The 17308-nt window shown below is 38.2% G+C and overlaps 1 protein-coding gene across 1 annotated transcript in view; it reads right to left on the reverse strand.

The window, feature by feature from the left end:
- Nucleotides 1–674: 674 nt before the first annotated feature.
- Nucleotides 675–17308, reverse strand: part of LOC107602650 (zinc finger protein 271-like) — a 22766-nt gene continuing 6132 nt past the window's right edge. The window contains exons 5-6 of the mRNA XM_016295213.1: nt 9289–10761; nt 675–1975 (exon numbers count right to left, since the gene is read on the reverse strand). Coding sequence (XP_016150699.1) covers nt 675–1975; nt 9289–10761 — 2774 coding nt within the window. The remainder of the gene's footprint in view (nt 1976–9288; nt 10762–17308) is intronic.

Genomic DNA, 17308 nt, shown 5'->3' on the forward strand with positions numbered 1-17308 from the left:
TTCATAAGCGACCAGCACGGATCAGCTCGGGGCATGACGAAGCGGATCTCGTCTTCCAGCCCGCACCAGAATCCCTCCATTAAGTTGAGGTCATCAAATGTGGCGAGATGGCAACTGACCAAAAACTCCTGCACATAGTCCTCCAGGTCACGTCCATCTTGAAAAATGAGGATTGTAGCCCCTGAAGGGCTATGAACACTGCCCTTCGGGGCTACGTTAATTGAGGCCAGTTCTAGTCTCATCCTTTGTGGTCGGTTATTCTGTCACGGTAGGTCCAAGGAAGGCAAGGAAGATGAAGGTAATCCACATAAATGCTTTTAATTATAATCCACACGATACACGAAAGGTAAATACTTAAGGTAAATCGAACACATATGACACCTAACAATAACCGACAGCAAACTGAACAGACAGGAGACTATAAATAGGGCAGAGGAACCTGGCTAAAGGAATTTTGAGTCTCAAAAGCAGAATGAAGGGGGTGGATATTATTTTAACAAATCGCAATTGCTGTATTTTCCCCACAAATATAATGAAATAAGCCCAAGTGTTGTTTATGCCCAGTAATCTTATTTGCCTATTAATAATTTGTTAATAGTTTGCTCTTCTGTTTAAATGTTGTATTACCATACCATGAGACAATATTATATGTGAGAATGCTCTCAATCATAGATCTATATGCCATAGTTACCGTGTGTACTAATGTTAAAACTCCACAGTTTTCTAAGACGACCAAGCCGTTGTCTTGCCTTCTTATTGATGGACTCTACATTATTTTCAAGGTTAAGTTTATTCACTGAAGCAAAAGTCTTCCCACATGCAAAGCACACATAATCTCTCACAGCATTATGGAATTTCTGATGGGATTTTAAACCCTCCAGCCGTGAAAAACTCTTCCCACATAAAGAACATGAATGTGGCTTCTCTTTCGTATGAACGGTCAGGTGTTTCTTCAAGGCTGATGAATCAAGAAATGTTTTGCCGCATTGATCACATGCGTACGGCTTTTCTCCGGTGTGGATTCTCATGTGAACATCAAAACTTTGTTTTAATGAGAAACTCTTTCCACATTGATCACATGCGTACGGCTTCTCTCCTGTGTGGATTCTCATGTGGACTCTAAAACTTTGTTTTCGTGTGAAGCTCTTCCCGCACTGATCACACGTGTGCGGTTTCTCCCCAGTGTGGATCTGCTCATGTCTTTTCAGATCTACTGACCAACGAAATCTCTTGTCACATTGTGAACACTTGTAAGGTTTTTCTCCAGTGTGAATCCTCTGGTGCCGTTTTAAAACATTCACTGAAGCAAAAGTCTTCCCACATGCAAAGCACACATAATCCCTCACAGCATTATGTAATTTCTGATGGGATTTTAAACTTTCCAGCTGTGAAAAACTCTTTCCACATGAAGAACATGAATGTGGCTTCTCCTTCGTATGAACTATCAAGTGTGTCTTCAGTTGTGATGCCCTAAGAAATGTTTTGCCACATTGATCACATGTGAACGGCTTTTCTCCAGTGTGGATCTTCATGTGCCGTTTAAAGTTTGATGAATGTATGAAACTCTTTCCACACTGATCACATGTGAACGGCTTCTCTCCAGTATGAACTCTCATGTGAAACACAAGACTTCGTCTGTATGGGAAACTCTTTCCACATTGATCACATGCATACGGTCTCTCTCCAGTATGAACTCTCATGTGAACCTTAAGACTTTGTTTGTATGGGAAACTCTTTTCACATTGATCACATGCGTGCGGCTTTTCTCCTGTGTGGATTCTCATGTGAATCTCAAGAGCGTTTTTGTATGTGAAACTCGTTCCACACTCAGTGCAGCTGAAAGATTTCTCAGGTCTTCTTTTCTTAAATTTATTTTTAGTTTTCGAGTGACTCAGAGGTTTCTCTTCAGGTTGGACATGAGGTTTCTCCTCCACTTCACTCAGTTCTTCACTCTCCTCCTTCTCCTCTATCGGGTCTGAAAAGAAAGAAAATTTAAAAAAAAGTTTACCTAAACCAAAATAATTCAAAAACAGGAATCTGAATTGAAAAGACAGAAAAGTGAGCCCTCATGTAATCGCAGAAAATAGACAACTGTTATAAAATATTACAATATTTTACAAAACTTTGCATGAATTAGGTACATTGATCATCCAATTATTTTTAAAGCATTATAGGCTCATGTAGTGTAGTGTTTCTGTAGTTAGAACTATTAAATATTTTTGATCAATGACACAATTAGGGTAAACGTACCCATTAAGCACACTTCCATTGGGATTTCATGTATATAGCAGTATATATCATGAGATATGGGTATTCATGTGTTCACTCTGTCTGGTGGCCATTTTGAAAGCTGTCTGACAACTTTTACCAAAAGAGGATACCTTCAAATGTGCATTTTTAGATGTTTAAGCCTTTATTTTGGGTAAGTTTCTCTACTTACTGTAAAATTAAGAGATTAATGTTTAGTCTTTTGCATATTATAACCAGGAACACGGATATGGGAAATAGTTACAGTTAGATCCAAAAGATAGTTTTAGCAACATAGTGCAGATGCTACAGAACACAGTTAGTTGACTAGCTGTATAAGATTGTGTGACTTGTACTTTTAAATCCATGATATTATACATTTACATTTTATTGCTGGTCTGTGGGTTTTATACTGCTGTAATTTTTTAATTTTTCATAACCCCAAGACTTTTCACATGGGTAGAAAAATTAACAGCAATTGTCAATAAACAAGGTAAAGGATTGAGTTTTAGATCAAACATACCTAGAACCCACATGGAGGCATTTAACTTAATAAAAAAAATTATTTGTCATCCAAATATTAATGTCCTGCAAACATTTAGTAAGGTCAGGAGGGGGATGAGAAACATTAGGTCTTGTAGAAATATACTTGTGTGTGTTGTCAGCATAAATATGGATATCAATACCATAAGAACGAAAAATACGACCAAGAGGTAGAATATAAATGATGAATAAAAGTGGACCCAACACTGACCCCTGTGGAATGGCATGAGTAACTGAGAAAGGATCTGAACATGTATTCTTAATATGCACAAACTGTTTTCGGTCACTTAAATAAGATGAAAACCAAAGAAGCGCATTATCAGCTATTCCTATGCAAGCCAGCCGTTTCAATAATACTGAATGACTAATAGTATCAAAGGCAGCACTAATATCTAAAAGAATAAGAATAGACAGAAGACCAGAATCAGCAGCTAGGAGAAGATAATTTATAACCTTAACAAGAGCTGTTTCTGTAATATGTTTGGGTCGGAAACCTGATTGAAAATGCTCGTAAATGTCATTACTTTGCAGATGTGATTCAAGTTGAGCTGCTACTGTTCTTTTCAAGTGTTTTTGAAATAAAAGGGAGATTAGAAATAGGCCAGTAATTATTTAGATCATTAGGATCAGCACCAGTCTTTTTAAGAATTGGAGTGATAGAAGCCATTTTTAATGACGGAGGAATGAATGATGCATTTCTATAGCGTTTTATTGTGTATTGTTGTACGCCCAAAGCGCTTTACAATAATGTGGGTGGGGTCTCTCCTCAACCACCACCAGTGTGCAGCATCCACCTGGATGATGCGATGGCAGCCACAGTACAATGGAGGAGAGAGAGTCATAGAGTCAAAAATCTGGGTGTTATATTAGACAGCAACTTGTCTTTTGAAAATCATATTTCCCATGTTACAAAAACAGCATTCTTCCATCTTAGAAACATTGCCAAGCTACGAAACATGTTACCTGTTTCTGATGCAGAAAAGCTAGTTCATGCATTCATGACCTCTAGGCTGGACTATTGTAATGCCATGAGGTTTCTCCTCCACTTCACTCAGTTCTTCACTCTCCTCCTTCTCCTCTATCGGGTCTGAAAAGAAAGAAAATTTAAAAAAAAGTTTACCTAAACCAAAATAATTCAAAAACAGGAATCTGAATTGAAAAGACAGAAAAGTGAGCCCTCATGTAATCGCAGAAAATAGACAACTGTTATAAAATATTACAATATTTTACAAAACTTTGCATGAATTAGGTACATTGATCATCCAATTATTTTTAAAGCATTATAGGCTCATGTAGTGTAGTGTTTCTGTAGTTAGAACTATTAAATATTTTTGATCAATGACACAATTAGGGTAAACGTACCCATTAAGCACACTTCCATTGGGATTTCATGTATATAGCAGTATATATCATGAGATATGGGTATTCATGTGTTCACTCTGTCTGGTGGCCATTTTGAAAGCTGTCTGACAACTTTTACCAAAAGAGAATCCCTTTAAATGTGCATTTTAAGATGTTTAAGCCTTTATTTTGGGTAAGTTTCTCTACTTACTGTAAAATTAAGAGATTAATGTTTAGTCTTTAGCATATTATAACCTGGAACTTGGATATGGGAAATAATTACAGTTAGATCCAAAAGATAGTTTTAGCAACATAGTGCAGATGCTACAGAACACAGTTAGTTGACTAGCTGTATAAGATCGTGTGACTTGTACTTTTAAATCCATGATATTATACATTTACATTTTATTGCTGGTCTGTGGGTTTTATACTGCTGTAATTTTTTAATTTTTCATAACCCCAAGACTTTTCACATGGGTAGAAAAATTAACAGCAATTGTCAATAAACAAGGTAAAGGATTGAGTTTTAGATCAAACATACCTAGAACCCACATGGAGGCATTTAACTTAATAAAAAAATTATTTGTCATCCAAATATTAATGTCCTGCAAACATTTAGTAAGGTCAGGAGGGGGATGAGAAACATTAGGTCTTGTAGAAATATACTTGTGTGTGTTGTCAGCATAAATATGGATATCAATACCATAAGAACGAAAAATACGACCAAGAGGTAGAATATAAATGATGAATAAAAGTGGACCCAACACTGACCCCTGTGGAATGGCATGAGTAACTGAGAAAGGATCTGAACATGTATTCTTAATATGCACAAACTGTTTTCGGTCACTTAAATAAGATGAAAACCAAAGAAGCGCATTATCAGCTATTCCTATGCAAGCCAGCCGTTTCAATAATACTGAATGACTAATAGTATCAAAGGCAGCACTAATATCTAAAAGAATAAGAATAGACAGAAGACCAGAATCAGCAGCTAGGAGAAGATAATTTATAACCTTAACAAGAGCTGTTTCTGTAATATGTTTGGGTCGGAAACCTGATTGAAAATGCTCGTAAATGTCATTACTTTGCAGATGTGATTCAAGTTGAGCTGCTACTGTTCTTTTCAAGTGTTTTTGAAATAAAAGGGAGATTAGAAATAGGCCAGTAATTATTTAGATCATTAGGATCAGCACCAGTCTTTTTAAGAATTGGAGTGATAGAAGCCATTTTTAATGACGGAGGAATGAATGATGCATTTCTATAGCGTTTTATTGTGTATTGTTGTACGCCCAAAGCGCTTTACAATAATGTGGGTGGGGTCTCTCCTCAACCACCACCAGTGTGCAGCATCCACCTGGATGATGCGATGGCAGCCACAGTACAATGGAGGAGAGAGAGTCATAGAGTCAAAAATCTGGGTGTTATATTAGACAGCAACTTGTCTTTTGAAAATCATATTTCCCATGTTACAAAAACAGCATTCTTCCATCTTAGAAACATTGCCAAGCTACGAAACATGTTACCTGTTTCTGATGCAGAAAAGCTAGTTCATGCATTCATGACCTCTAGGCTGGACTATTGTAATGCACTGCTAGCTGGTTGTCCTGCATCTTCAATAAACAAGCTACAGGTAGTCCAAAATGCAGCGGCTAGCTGATTGCGTCTTTGATTTTTCCGTACATTTCTGCCATATGTACATAAACTGACAGTCACCACTGATAAGCTACTACTAGACATTGTAGAAACTTAATTTTCTGTAAAGTTGCTTTGCAACGATTTGTATCGTAAAAAGCGCTATACAAAAACTTGAACTCACATCGGCTGTATCTGAAATCACCCCCATACCCTCAGTGCACTATTTGAGTGGGCAGCCATTTTTAGTGGTGTTCGAAACCATAGTGGATGTTCTCGAGTGCACTCATTCAAACCCACAGTGCACCACAATAACGAGTGTACAACCAATGTATACTCAACGGCTAGACAATATCCATAATTCACCTTGAGGCACGCGCTGTTTTCAACCGTCATAAAATGCAAGAGAAGAGGCACACACTGACTAAATGCATCATCAGTGGGAGATGGCTTTTACAGCAAAATCATACAGATGTAAGTTTCTGTTTAATTAAGTTTCTGTTACAGATTTCTATGTACAGTGGGGAAAATATTTATTTGATCCCCTGCTGATTTTGCAAGTTTGCCCACTTACAAAGAAATGAAGGGTCTGTAATTTTTATGGTAGGTTTATTTTAACGGATAGACAGAATATCAACCAAAAAATCCAGAAAAAAAAACAAAGGTTAGAAATTGATTTGCATTTCAGTGAGTAAAATAAGTATTTGATTCCCTACAAACCAGCAAGAATTCTGGCTACCACAGATTGGTTATGTGCCCATATGGAGCACAGATTAGTCCTGTCACTTTAAGAAGTTACTCCTAATGTCAGCTCATTAGGTGTATAAGACACCTGTCCACACAATCTGTATCTTCCATTCCAACCTCTCCCACCACCATGGGCAAGACCAAAGAGCTGTCAAAGGATGTCAGAGACAAGATTGTAGATCTGCACAAGGCTGGAATGGGCTACAAGACCATCAGCAAGAAGCTTGGTGAGGAGGAGACAACTGTTGGTGCGATTATTCAGAAATGGAAGAAACACAAAACAACCATCAATCGGCCTCGTTCTGGAGCTCCGTGCAAGATCTTGCCTCATGGAGTAAGGATGATCATGAGAAAGGTGAGGGATCAGCCCCGAACTACACGGGAGGAGCTTGTTAATGAGGCAGTTGGGACCACAGTCAACAAGCAAACCATTGGTAACATGCTACGCCGCAATGGACTAAAATCCTGCAGCGCCCACAAGGTCCCCCTGCTCAAGAAGGAACATGTACAGGCCCGTTTAAAGTTTGCAAATGAACATCTAAATGATTCAGAGAAGGCTTGGGAGAAAGTGTTGTGGTCAGATGAGACCAAAATTGAGCTCTTTGGCATCAACTCGTCTCGCCGTGTTTGGAGGGAGAGAAATGCTGACTATATCCCAAGAACACCCTCCCTTACAGTCAAGCACAGAGGTGGAAACATTATGCTTTGGGGCTGTTTTTCTGCTAAGTGTACAGGACGACTTCACCGCATTGAGGGGCAAATGGACGGGGCCATGTACTGTAAAATCTTGGACTAGAACCTCCTTCCCTCAGCCAGATCACTGAAGATTGGTCATGGACGGGTCTTCCAGCATGACACTGACCCGAAAAACATACTACCAATGCAAAAAAGGAGTGGCACAAGAAGAAGCACATTAAGGTCATGGAGTGGCTTGGCCAGTCTCCAAACCACAATCCTATAGAAAATCTGTGGAGGGAGCTGAAGGTTCGAGTTGCCAAATGACAGCCAAGAAACCTTAAGGATTTAGAGAGGATCTGTAAAGAAGAGTGGATCAAAATCCTTCCTCCTCCATGAGATGTGTGCAAACCTGGTGACCAACTACAAAAAATGTCTTACCTCTGTGCTTGCCAACAAGGGTTTTCTGCACCAATTAATAAGTCATGTTTTGCTTGGGGATCAAATACTTATTTCACTCACTGTAATGCAAATTAAATTCTAACCTTTATATAATTCATCGTCTGTTTGATTAAATCTTTAATTGATTTTTCCGTACATTTCAGCCATATGTATATAAACTGACAGTCACCACTGATAAGCTACTACTAAATATTGTAGAAACTTAATTTTCTGTAAAGTTGCTTTGCAACAATTTGTATCGTAAAAATAGCTATACAGATGAACTTGAATTGAATTGAATAGACAGAAAAATAAAGTCCTTTCTAAAAGAAAGCAAATGTCTGACATCAGTAAATTCATTTTAAAGACATGTTGTCAGGTACATAAATCAAACCATACTCATAGTTGAGCAGAAACTCAAAGAGTTCTCAACCAAGGACTTTCAAAGAGCAAGCCGGTAGCCCGAGTTCAACCGTATGGCCTCCCTCTACCAAACGAACTGACTTACTCTGTGGTGGCCGAGCTTATATGTCCGGATACCTCCAGGCATTAGCGCCCTCAATGTGCTCCTAGTGGTACTACATGTGACTTAAATACATCATACTATGAAATCAACAAGAATAAAGGAGCTAAAGTACAATAATAAAACCAAGTAACATTTGTCCATTACAGATGTTAAATTGTTTGGTTAAAAAGTGATTTCATTTCGCAATGGCTACAAACCAACGGTTTTGTTCATATTTTGCTTATAATTTTAAATGTCCGATGTTGTTTTTTTTTTTCCTATGCGACACTTTTCCTACTGTGTTGACAGCAAAATGTTAAACGAATTTTGTATTTTGACCAGACAAATAAAAATAACAAATAGGCTACAATTTTTGTACAACCTACATTTTTTTTCACTGCAACACTTTTTCCCATTGTGTTGACAGCAAAATGTAAAATTAATTTGATTCTGGACAAGACGAATAAAATAAATACAATTTTTGTGCAGACTACATTTTTATTTGTTATCTCACTCTTTCAGTAGTGGAAATTTAAATGTGAGATTCTGGAAACGAGATCTACATTTAGCAGGAACGGTCGGATCAGGAAGAAAATTATTCCAAGCGGACAGCGGGTGAACAAAGAGTGAATATATAGCGGGAGCGGGTGGGTGCAGATACGGAACATAACCTTGTGCAGACTATAGCCTGATGTTCCCTTTTTATGTTGCACCTTGAAAAACCCAAATCAGAAAAAAGCCTCTTTTATGTTGCACTTTAAAAAAGGTCGTTATTAAAAACAAGTGCGCTAAACTGCCAAACCGCATGATTTGTTGCTTCTTCACCGCGGTAAGAAAAAATCCCATACCATCACAGCCCTACGTGGATGTCCAACTCCGATGTCACGCCCTTCCGTTACAATTGTATATGTGTACATTTTCAAATTATTATTTATTATATGCTGAATTTATGTTTTTAAGAAAGACGCCGCAGAGTGTGACGCCATATCACGAGCATTTCAGTGTCTGTTGAAATTTCAAAACCTAAATATGAAGAAAACTTTGTACCCATTTCATAGTTAAAATATTTATCTAAATCTGAAAAACTGCTTGAAGCTTTATAACATTAATGTCCTTCAGCATCATGAATGAATGAAGAATCAAGAATAAACACCAACCTCGCTGTTCTTCAGTGTGTTTCATTCTGCAGGGTTCTGGATCACTCATGTTCTCACTTTCCTCTTTAATAAACTCAGTCTTTGCAAATTTCATTTCTTCCTGATGGTTTGATGCTTGTCTGCACTTGTAAACTGATGGGAAAATTCCAGCATTTATTGGTGAAATCACTGACGGTGAGACCCTCATGTGTGCTCGAAGACTTTGTTTGCGTGTGAAGCTCTTCCCGCACTGATCACACGTGTGTGGTTTCTCTCCAGTGTGGATTGTCTCATGACTTTTCAGATCTACTGACCAACTGAATCTCTTGTCACAGTGTGAACACTTGTAAGGTTTTTCTCCAGTGTGATTCATCTGGTGCCGTTTTAAAAGATTCACCAAAGCAAAAGTCTTCCCACACTGAAAGCACACATGATCTCTCACAGCGTTATGCAATTTCTGATGGGATTTTAAACTTTGCTGCCATGAAAAACTCTTTCCACATAAAGAACATGAAAATGGCTTCTCCTTCATATGAACTGTCAGGTGTTTCTTCAGGGCTGATGAAACAAGAAATGTTTTGCCGCATTGATCACATGCATGTGGCTTTTCTCCGGTGTGGATTTTCATGTGTCCTTTGAGGTTTGATGTACACGTGAAACTCTTTCCACATTGATCACATGCGTACGGCTTCTCTCCTGTGTGGATCCTCATGTGGATTCTAAAACTTTGTTTGCGTGTGAAGCTCTTCCCGCACTGATCACACGTGTGCGGTTTCTCTCCAGTGTGGAACGTCTCATGTCTTTTCAGATCTACTGACCAACGAAATCTCTTGTCACAGTGTGAACACTTGTAAGGTTTTTCTCCAGTGTGAATCCTCTGGTGCCGTTTTAAAACATTCACTGAAGCAAAAGTCTTCCCACATGTAAAGCACACATGATCTCTCACAGCGTTATGTAATTTCTGATGGGATTTTAAACTTTCCAGCTGTGAAAAACTCTTTCCACATGAAGAACATGAATGTGGCTTCTCCTTCGTATGAACTATCAGGTGTGTCTTCAGTTCTGATGCCCTAAGAAATGTTTTGCCACATTGATCACATGTGAACGGCTTTTCTCCAGTGTGGATCTTCATGTGCCGTTTAAAGTTTGATGAATGTATGAAACTCTTTCCACACTGATCACATGTGAACGGCTTCTCTCCAGTATGAACTCTCATGTGAAACACAAGACTTTGTTTGTATGGGAAACTCTTTTCACATTGATCACATGCGTGCGGCTTTTCTCCTGTGTGGATTCTCATGTGAATCTCAAGAGCGTTTTTGTATGTGAAACTCGTTCCACACTCAGTGCAGCTGAAAGATTTCTCAGGTCTTTTTTTCTTTAAAACTGTCTTTTTAGTTTTTGAGTGACTCAAAGGTTTTTCTTCAGGTTTGACATGAGGTTTCTCCTCCACTTCACTCAGTTCTTCACTCTCCTCGTTCTCCTCCATCGGGTCTGAAATGAGAAAAAAAAAAGAGTTTACATTTTCAGTAAAACAAAAAAATTCAAAAACAGGATTATGAATTGAAAGGACAGAAAAGTGAGCCCTAATGCAATTTTATAAACTAATTATATGTCTCTGAAACTTCCCTGTACATTGATCTTTCAGTTATTATTTTTAAAACATTAGTTTAGTATTTTATACAATCCACCTTCATTTAGCAAGTGCACTCACGCATAAACAATTTTCAAGATCAACACTTTTTGTTCCGTTCAGTTGTGGATGCTGCTGATTCACCAAGACCGCCGTGTGTGTGTTTTCCTTTGAAAAAGTTTCCCCAGAAATACCTCGCTATTTAATGCATTTATCCTTACAAATTGTATTATCAATTGTATAACAATTCGAGTAAATGTGTAAAAGGTATTCCATCCTTCTAGAACAATGTGCATTTATGTTAAAATTGTAACAAATTATCAAGTTTAGTTATTTTTATTTCTTTATTGCAAAACGCTCAAACTGGCACCGTTTTGGAGAGAAATGGGCTCTCATTTTAACCCATATCATGGTGTGTGATGTTGAACTATGAGTTTCTAATGGTGTTTGTATTTGCACTGTTCTAAACATTAATATTTGATGTGCAACAACAGCATATGCTGTCTCAGTGGCCTTACACATGATTTTAAATCTATTTTTTCAAACTTTATGATATAAATGGGGATGATTGTACTGAGAATAACTTTCATCTTTTCTTCGACTGAATACTGTTTCCGTGCTGTTCTGATGTATTTTAAAGAGTTGACAGTCAAAATGCTGGATGATAGATACTCTTCATTCTTTATGACAAACAAGATAATGTGAATTACAGAATGTACAACGTTTTTAAAATGTATAAATTGCAGTGTACAGCGTTTATTATGAGCGGATAGAATCCACAGCTCAGTACTCACTACTCAATATTCATGAGTACTTTTAAATAGGCTACTCTTTTACTCTTACTCAAGTAGTTTTTTGGACAAGTACTTTTACACCAGTACTTCTACCCGACAGTCAAAGCGGCATTATGTCACAAAAGTGCGGACTCAGAGGAAGACCCTGAGGGTTTAGGGTGCCATTTGGGACAGGGCCTATGATGTAGTGCAAATGAATCTGAACTAGCAAGGTGTGGGAAAGTTCCACAAAACTTAAAACCAAGAATGCTGTTGTGTGCAATACATGCAAGACTTGCATTTCACAGGAGCACAACGTGCATGTTGGAGCACTAAACCTAAACGTGAGCTGGAGCCAACTAACTAGTGGTAAATGTTTTTATTAGAAAATACAAAAATAGCAACAACAATAATATATTTACAGTAACGTGACGACTCGGTTTGCATAAAATAAAGCTTTATCATGTCAGTTACTTTTTCATACTGTTAATTACAGGGTTCCCACTCTTTCATGAACACCAGATTCAAGGACTTAAGGACTTTTTAAAGCACCATTTATTTTATATCAAGCACCTATCAAATTCACACCCCAGCATATGTAGCTTCATGAAAGACCTCTTACAGTACTTACCATTTCACTTACACTTAACATTTACATGAAAATTTTTAGAGTAATGAGGTTTTGAATGTGTAGGTTTCATAAATTTAGACCATTTTGAGCAGTCGTGTTCAAGGGAATTTTGAATTTCTCAAATATTGATAAAGATATACTGTATATTCTTGCATCAAACTGGTTTTTGCTGTAATTCTTGTAAAAGATTTCAATTTGAAATAATTTTTAAATTAATAAAAAGTGGTTAAACAGGGCTCTACGCTTACTTTTCTTTTTAGGAGCACTTGTGGAATGAAGCAAGCGTTTAAAAATGCCCATTCATACATAAACGAAACAACGCTGTGTTTGAATGGAGATGCGCAGCGGCTCAGCTGTTACTTTGTTTGAAACTATTTTCGTTGACAAAATAGAGCAAAATCCGGCATTAGTGTTTAGACAATGCAAGTCACTTAATATTAACTTCTTGTTTAATGAACTGTTGTATTAAATGAATATAATTTGCAAACTCCCTTAATAATTAAAAGCCGTCACTCTCCTCAATTCTCAAAAAGTTCCATTATAATTAACGCAGCTCTTCACTGCACAGTGAATCTCTTATTTGCACCGTCTACACTTTATAATGAGAGGATTCGTGAGCTTGCAGAACTCCGCACTGAACAAAGCGTTTTGAGCAGTGAGTGGATTCTGATTAAACAGATATGTCTGTGATACATTACCGCTGCAAAAACACGCAAGTACGTTAGAATCCTTTGAAGCTCCGCTCAGCGCAAACACAAATATGCTGATTGGGTGATTTGCACTGGTGCTCTTAAATATTTTTTTATAGTCGCACACAGTACTTTTCAGTCACAAATGCACTGCTTCTCAATAGGTTCATATTTACCATTCTATGTGTCCTGAAGTAAAAGCCCCTTAAAACCTCTTAGGCCCCGTGTCCACCAAAGCATTTTTTCCAGAGGCTAGCATATTTTTTCAAATGTATTCAATGGGAGTGCCGCGTTTTTTAAAACGGCAGAAAGCGTGCCGAGTGTCTTTTTCACGCTGAGCACTCGGGCGTTTTTTTCAACTTTGGATAAAACGCAGTCAGCCGTCCAATCAGAATAGAGGAGGGGCGGGGGGTGCAAATATACTACACAGTACAGTACTTCTTGAACTGGCTTCCGTCCAACTTCAGTTCTTGGACCAAAAAAATGGTACTCATCAAGATGTTTTCGAGATGCCCTCAAAATCTCGTGAACCCACATAGACCGGCGTCTCAACGCTCACAGCTGAGCGCTTTCAGCAGAGCGCCTGGTGTTTTAAGATAGCTAAAAACGCTAAAAAAAAAAAAATTCTGTTGAAAGTGAACAAAATAATTAAACAATAATTAAAGAGAATTTGTGTGTGATTTTTTTTTTTGAGTTGGCAGAGTCAGAAAACTTAAAGAGAATGACCTGTTTACTTGGCTCAAAGTTCATTAAAACAACTATTTCAAAAGCTAAAGCGATTTTTTTTGTTTTATTTATTAGTTGAATATGCATAACTCAACGTTTTAAATAATTGCTAAAGCTGAATAATCATTCAAAACGTACTGATTTGTGGTTGGAATAATTGACGATTAGTCGATTAATTGCTCTAATAATCATTAGATTAATGGATTATCAAAATAATCATTTGTTGCAGCCCTAAAGACATGTGACTAATAGGAGATCGATAAGTCACGGTGTGACCTCTTAGCTGAATAAAAAGGCGGCAAACTTTTACAGTACAATGGAGTAGATTGTTGTCACGAATCCGGTCCCTGTCATTCCTCCCACTCCCACTACCACCAGAGGTCTCCATAACCATTCAGACTGGACTCATTTCCCATAAACCCTCTGCCTAGGACTAATCACTTACACACTTGTTTCTAATCAGTCAGCCTATTTAAGCTGCACTCATATGGCGCTGGTGGTACGACTCGGCGCGGTACGGCTCGGCACGGTTTACGTTTCCACTGCAGTTTAGTACCACTTTAAGTGGGCGGGATTATACACGTCGCGGCCAAGAGCTGAGTGACCTCTTGAAAAACTTTTTTTATTATGCGTCGCCTCATCAAGCTCTCGCTGGATCCGCTCCTCGGCTATCAATGAGAGAGACGTCTGTACTTCCTCAACAGTCCACAAAACATTTTTTGATTGTTTAAAAAAAGGTGCACTCGTTCAAAACAGTTGGATTCGTTAAAAAAAAAAAAAAAAATAGCGTTTGATCCTTCACTGGCTGTGTTGATTTCAAGTGCCCCTATTATGCCATTTTTAGGGTTCCTAATATTGTTTTGGGAGTCTCCTACAATAGGATTACATGCATGCAAAGTCAAAAAAACGCTTTCGTTTTCTCAAAATATGCATTTAATATCACCTCATTTTCCAGCGATTCTCAAACGATTCATCCGAAGCAGTTCAAAGATTCCGTCTCTCTAAACCCCTCCTTTCCGTGAGCCTGCTCTGATTGGTCAGATGGCCTAGACTGTTGTGACTGGTCTACGCCGTACAACCCGTGGAACTCCCCGAGATAAGAGAAGCAGTTGTCAGTAGCATGACGTGTTTGTGGGCGAGGTCAAGTTGTTTGTGGCCGGCCAACGCAGAACATAGGCGCGCATTATGCAAATGTGTTACCCCATGACGTGTAGCCGTCACGGAAGGCGGTTTCGAATTACTAATGACTCGTTTCAGCTGTTCAGATTCGATTCTTTATTTTGAGAGTCAATAACTTTATTTATTGTGCACTTTCAGCTTTACAACTTTGCAGATCGTTTACATTCACATACAGCTACATTACACATTGCATGAAAGGCAATATTGGAAATGGCATAATAGGGGCACTTTAAATCTAGCTGGTCTGGTGTCTTGTATCACAAGTTCAATGATGCAGGTAGTGATGATACTCTCCGGCCAATCAGTGATCAGCAGGGTTTACACATCACATTTTGGTAACGGTATGGCTCGCTTGGAACCTCAGTCGAGGTTGTACTGAAAAAAGTACCAGGTACTGTACCCAGTGGAAAACTGGGTAAAAGCCAGACAGCCCATCAAATAAAGATTTTTCGGGACCCCACTTCAAACGAGGGGGTATGAGAAGGAGAGCAATAAATGTAGCCAGAGCCAATCCTCCCTATACGCAAAATACGCAAGCTGCGTAGGGCCCCCGAAACACCAGGGGGAACCCTTGCTCTCAAATATGATTTAATTTTAGTTTTGTTTTTGAATTTGGCCAGCGGTTATGAAAACATGAATGATCATTTGTTTTAATCGCCCTTCGCCCTTCCGTTACAATTGTATGTGTACATTTTCAAATTATTACTTATTATATGTTGAATTTATGTTTTTAAGAAAGACGCCGCAGAGTGTGACCCCATATCACGAGCGTTTCAGTGTCTGTTGAAATTTCACATGGTCAAAGTCTAGATTGACCACGGCTTAAGCTGGTTTTAAATGAAGAATATTTAGCATTAGCTGTGTACTACATGTTTCACTCAATGGTTTTCCTCAATATAGAATTCCCCAATAGAGCATTTCTTAAAATTGTGATATCCTTTGGGCTCTTTTCTACAGCATGATTGGAGGACAAGAAAATAATCTCAATACATTTTTACACAAACAGTACAGTGTTGACTGCATTTATCAACCCTGTTACCAAAGTTACTGTAAGAAAAATTATCTCTGTAACTATGAATATCTCCTATAATTTATTAGAAATACAACTTTATCAGTCACTATAAATAAGTGTTTGTTTAATTTATGCTTACAACTAGGGGTGCTCCGATTGATCGGCTATCGATCACTATCAGCCGATAATCACGTTGGGATGTTTGATCGACGTTCTATAAAAGGCCGATCTCAAGCTGGTGCCTGCCGTGGGAGGTTTGGCATGACATGCAGCGGCACCGTCTCGGTCCGGCGCGGGTGAAATACTTATAATAATGAAGTGAGTACCTCACCTTCATATTTCTTCATTAAATAACTTATAAAGTCATTTTAAAACCTTGTGTGAGCCGTAATTTCACAAACAGCGTGCGTGAATTACCGCGCGTGCGCTCTCACACTTTCTCTCTCAAAATGCGCAAATGGCTTCAAATCACATCGCGTCTGTCTATAAGCGAGCTGCACAGTTGACACAGGAATTGTCACTGCATTGTGCCAGGTTCCCATTACTCCGTTTGCGGTGCGTATTTTTTCCGCGCTCATTTTAACGGATTAAAGCATTCACTGCACACAGCTGCGGCCCGGCAGTGCATCTGCAGCAGTGCAGAGATCGTTTCCGCACCGAGTCTATTGCTGCGCTGCAAGCGCTGAATTAAAGTAACAGCGCATTGTTTGCAGTAAATATGAACATGGATTGACACGAAAATGTAGTAATTACACCATAAATGCATATCATTAAAGTCTACTATGTTTCAACAGTCAACACATGTGGCTTTTTGGCTAGGTTTAATGAGAAAGAGCACTTTTAGATAAAGGAGGAGGTAGGAAAACAAAGTTCTTTATGAACCGCTTGTAATAAAGATTTAAATGCAAAAGAAAAGGCAGTAGAGCTGACTATTTCTGTCAATGGTAAGTTTGTGATAACGTAAGAAAAGTATTTTAAATGTTTTGCCAATTACTTGAGCAACTTAATATATAAATTTAGAAGTAAATGCAAAAGTAAAAAGCATTGAATAATATGTTGCTTATATTTATTGTTTAAACGTCTGTGAAAAACTGTATTACTGTTCTGTGTAAAAAAAAGAATTGCAATGCTGAAAAAGCATTTTCAGTGACAATGTTTTGGATTTGAAATCAAAATAATGGATAAATGTTGTGTTTGTGGTAAACAGTCACGGATCAGTAGTGGACTCCTGTGTGAAAGCAGTCTTCTGCTTCTCCTCTCACAAGAGACACCTAAGAGGAGAATTCCCCCCCATTTTCAAAAATTTAATTCAGGCCCTGAATAAATGTCTAAAAATACTGATCGGAGTATCACTATAAATAGTTATAAATGATAAAAAGAAGGCTTTAAAAAGATCGG

This window comes from Sinocyclocheilus grahami, unplaced genomic scaffold (genome assembly GCF_001515645.1).
Source record: "Sinocyclocheilus grahami isolate Dianchi unplaced genomic scaffold, SAMN03320097.WGS_v1.1 scaffold332.1, whole genome shotgun sequence".
NCBI lineage: Eukaryota > Metazoa > Chordata > Actinopteri > Cypriniformes > Cyprinidae > Sinocyclocheilus > Sinocyclocheilus grahami.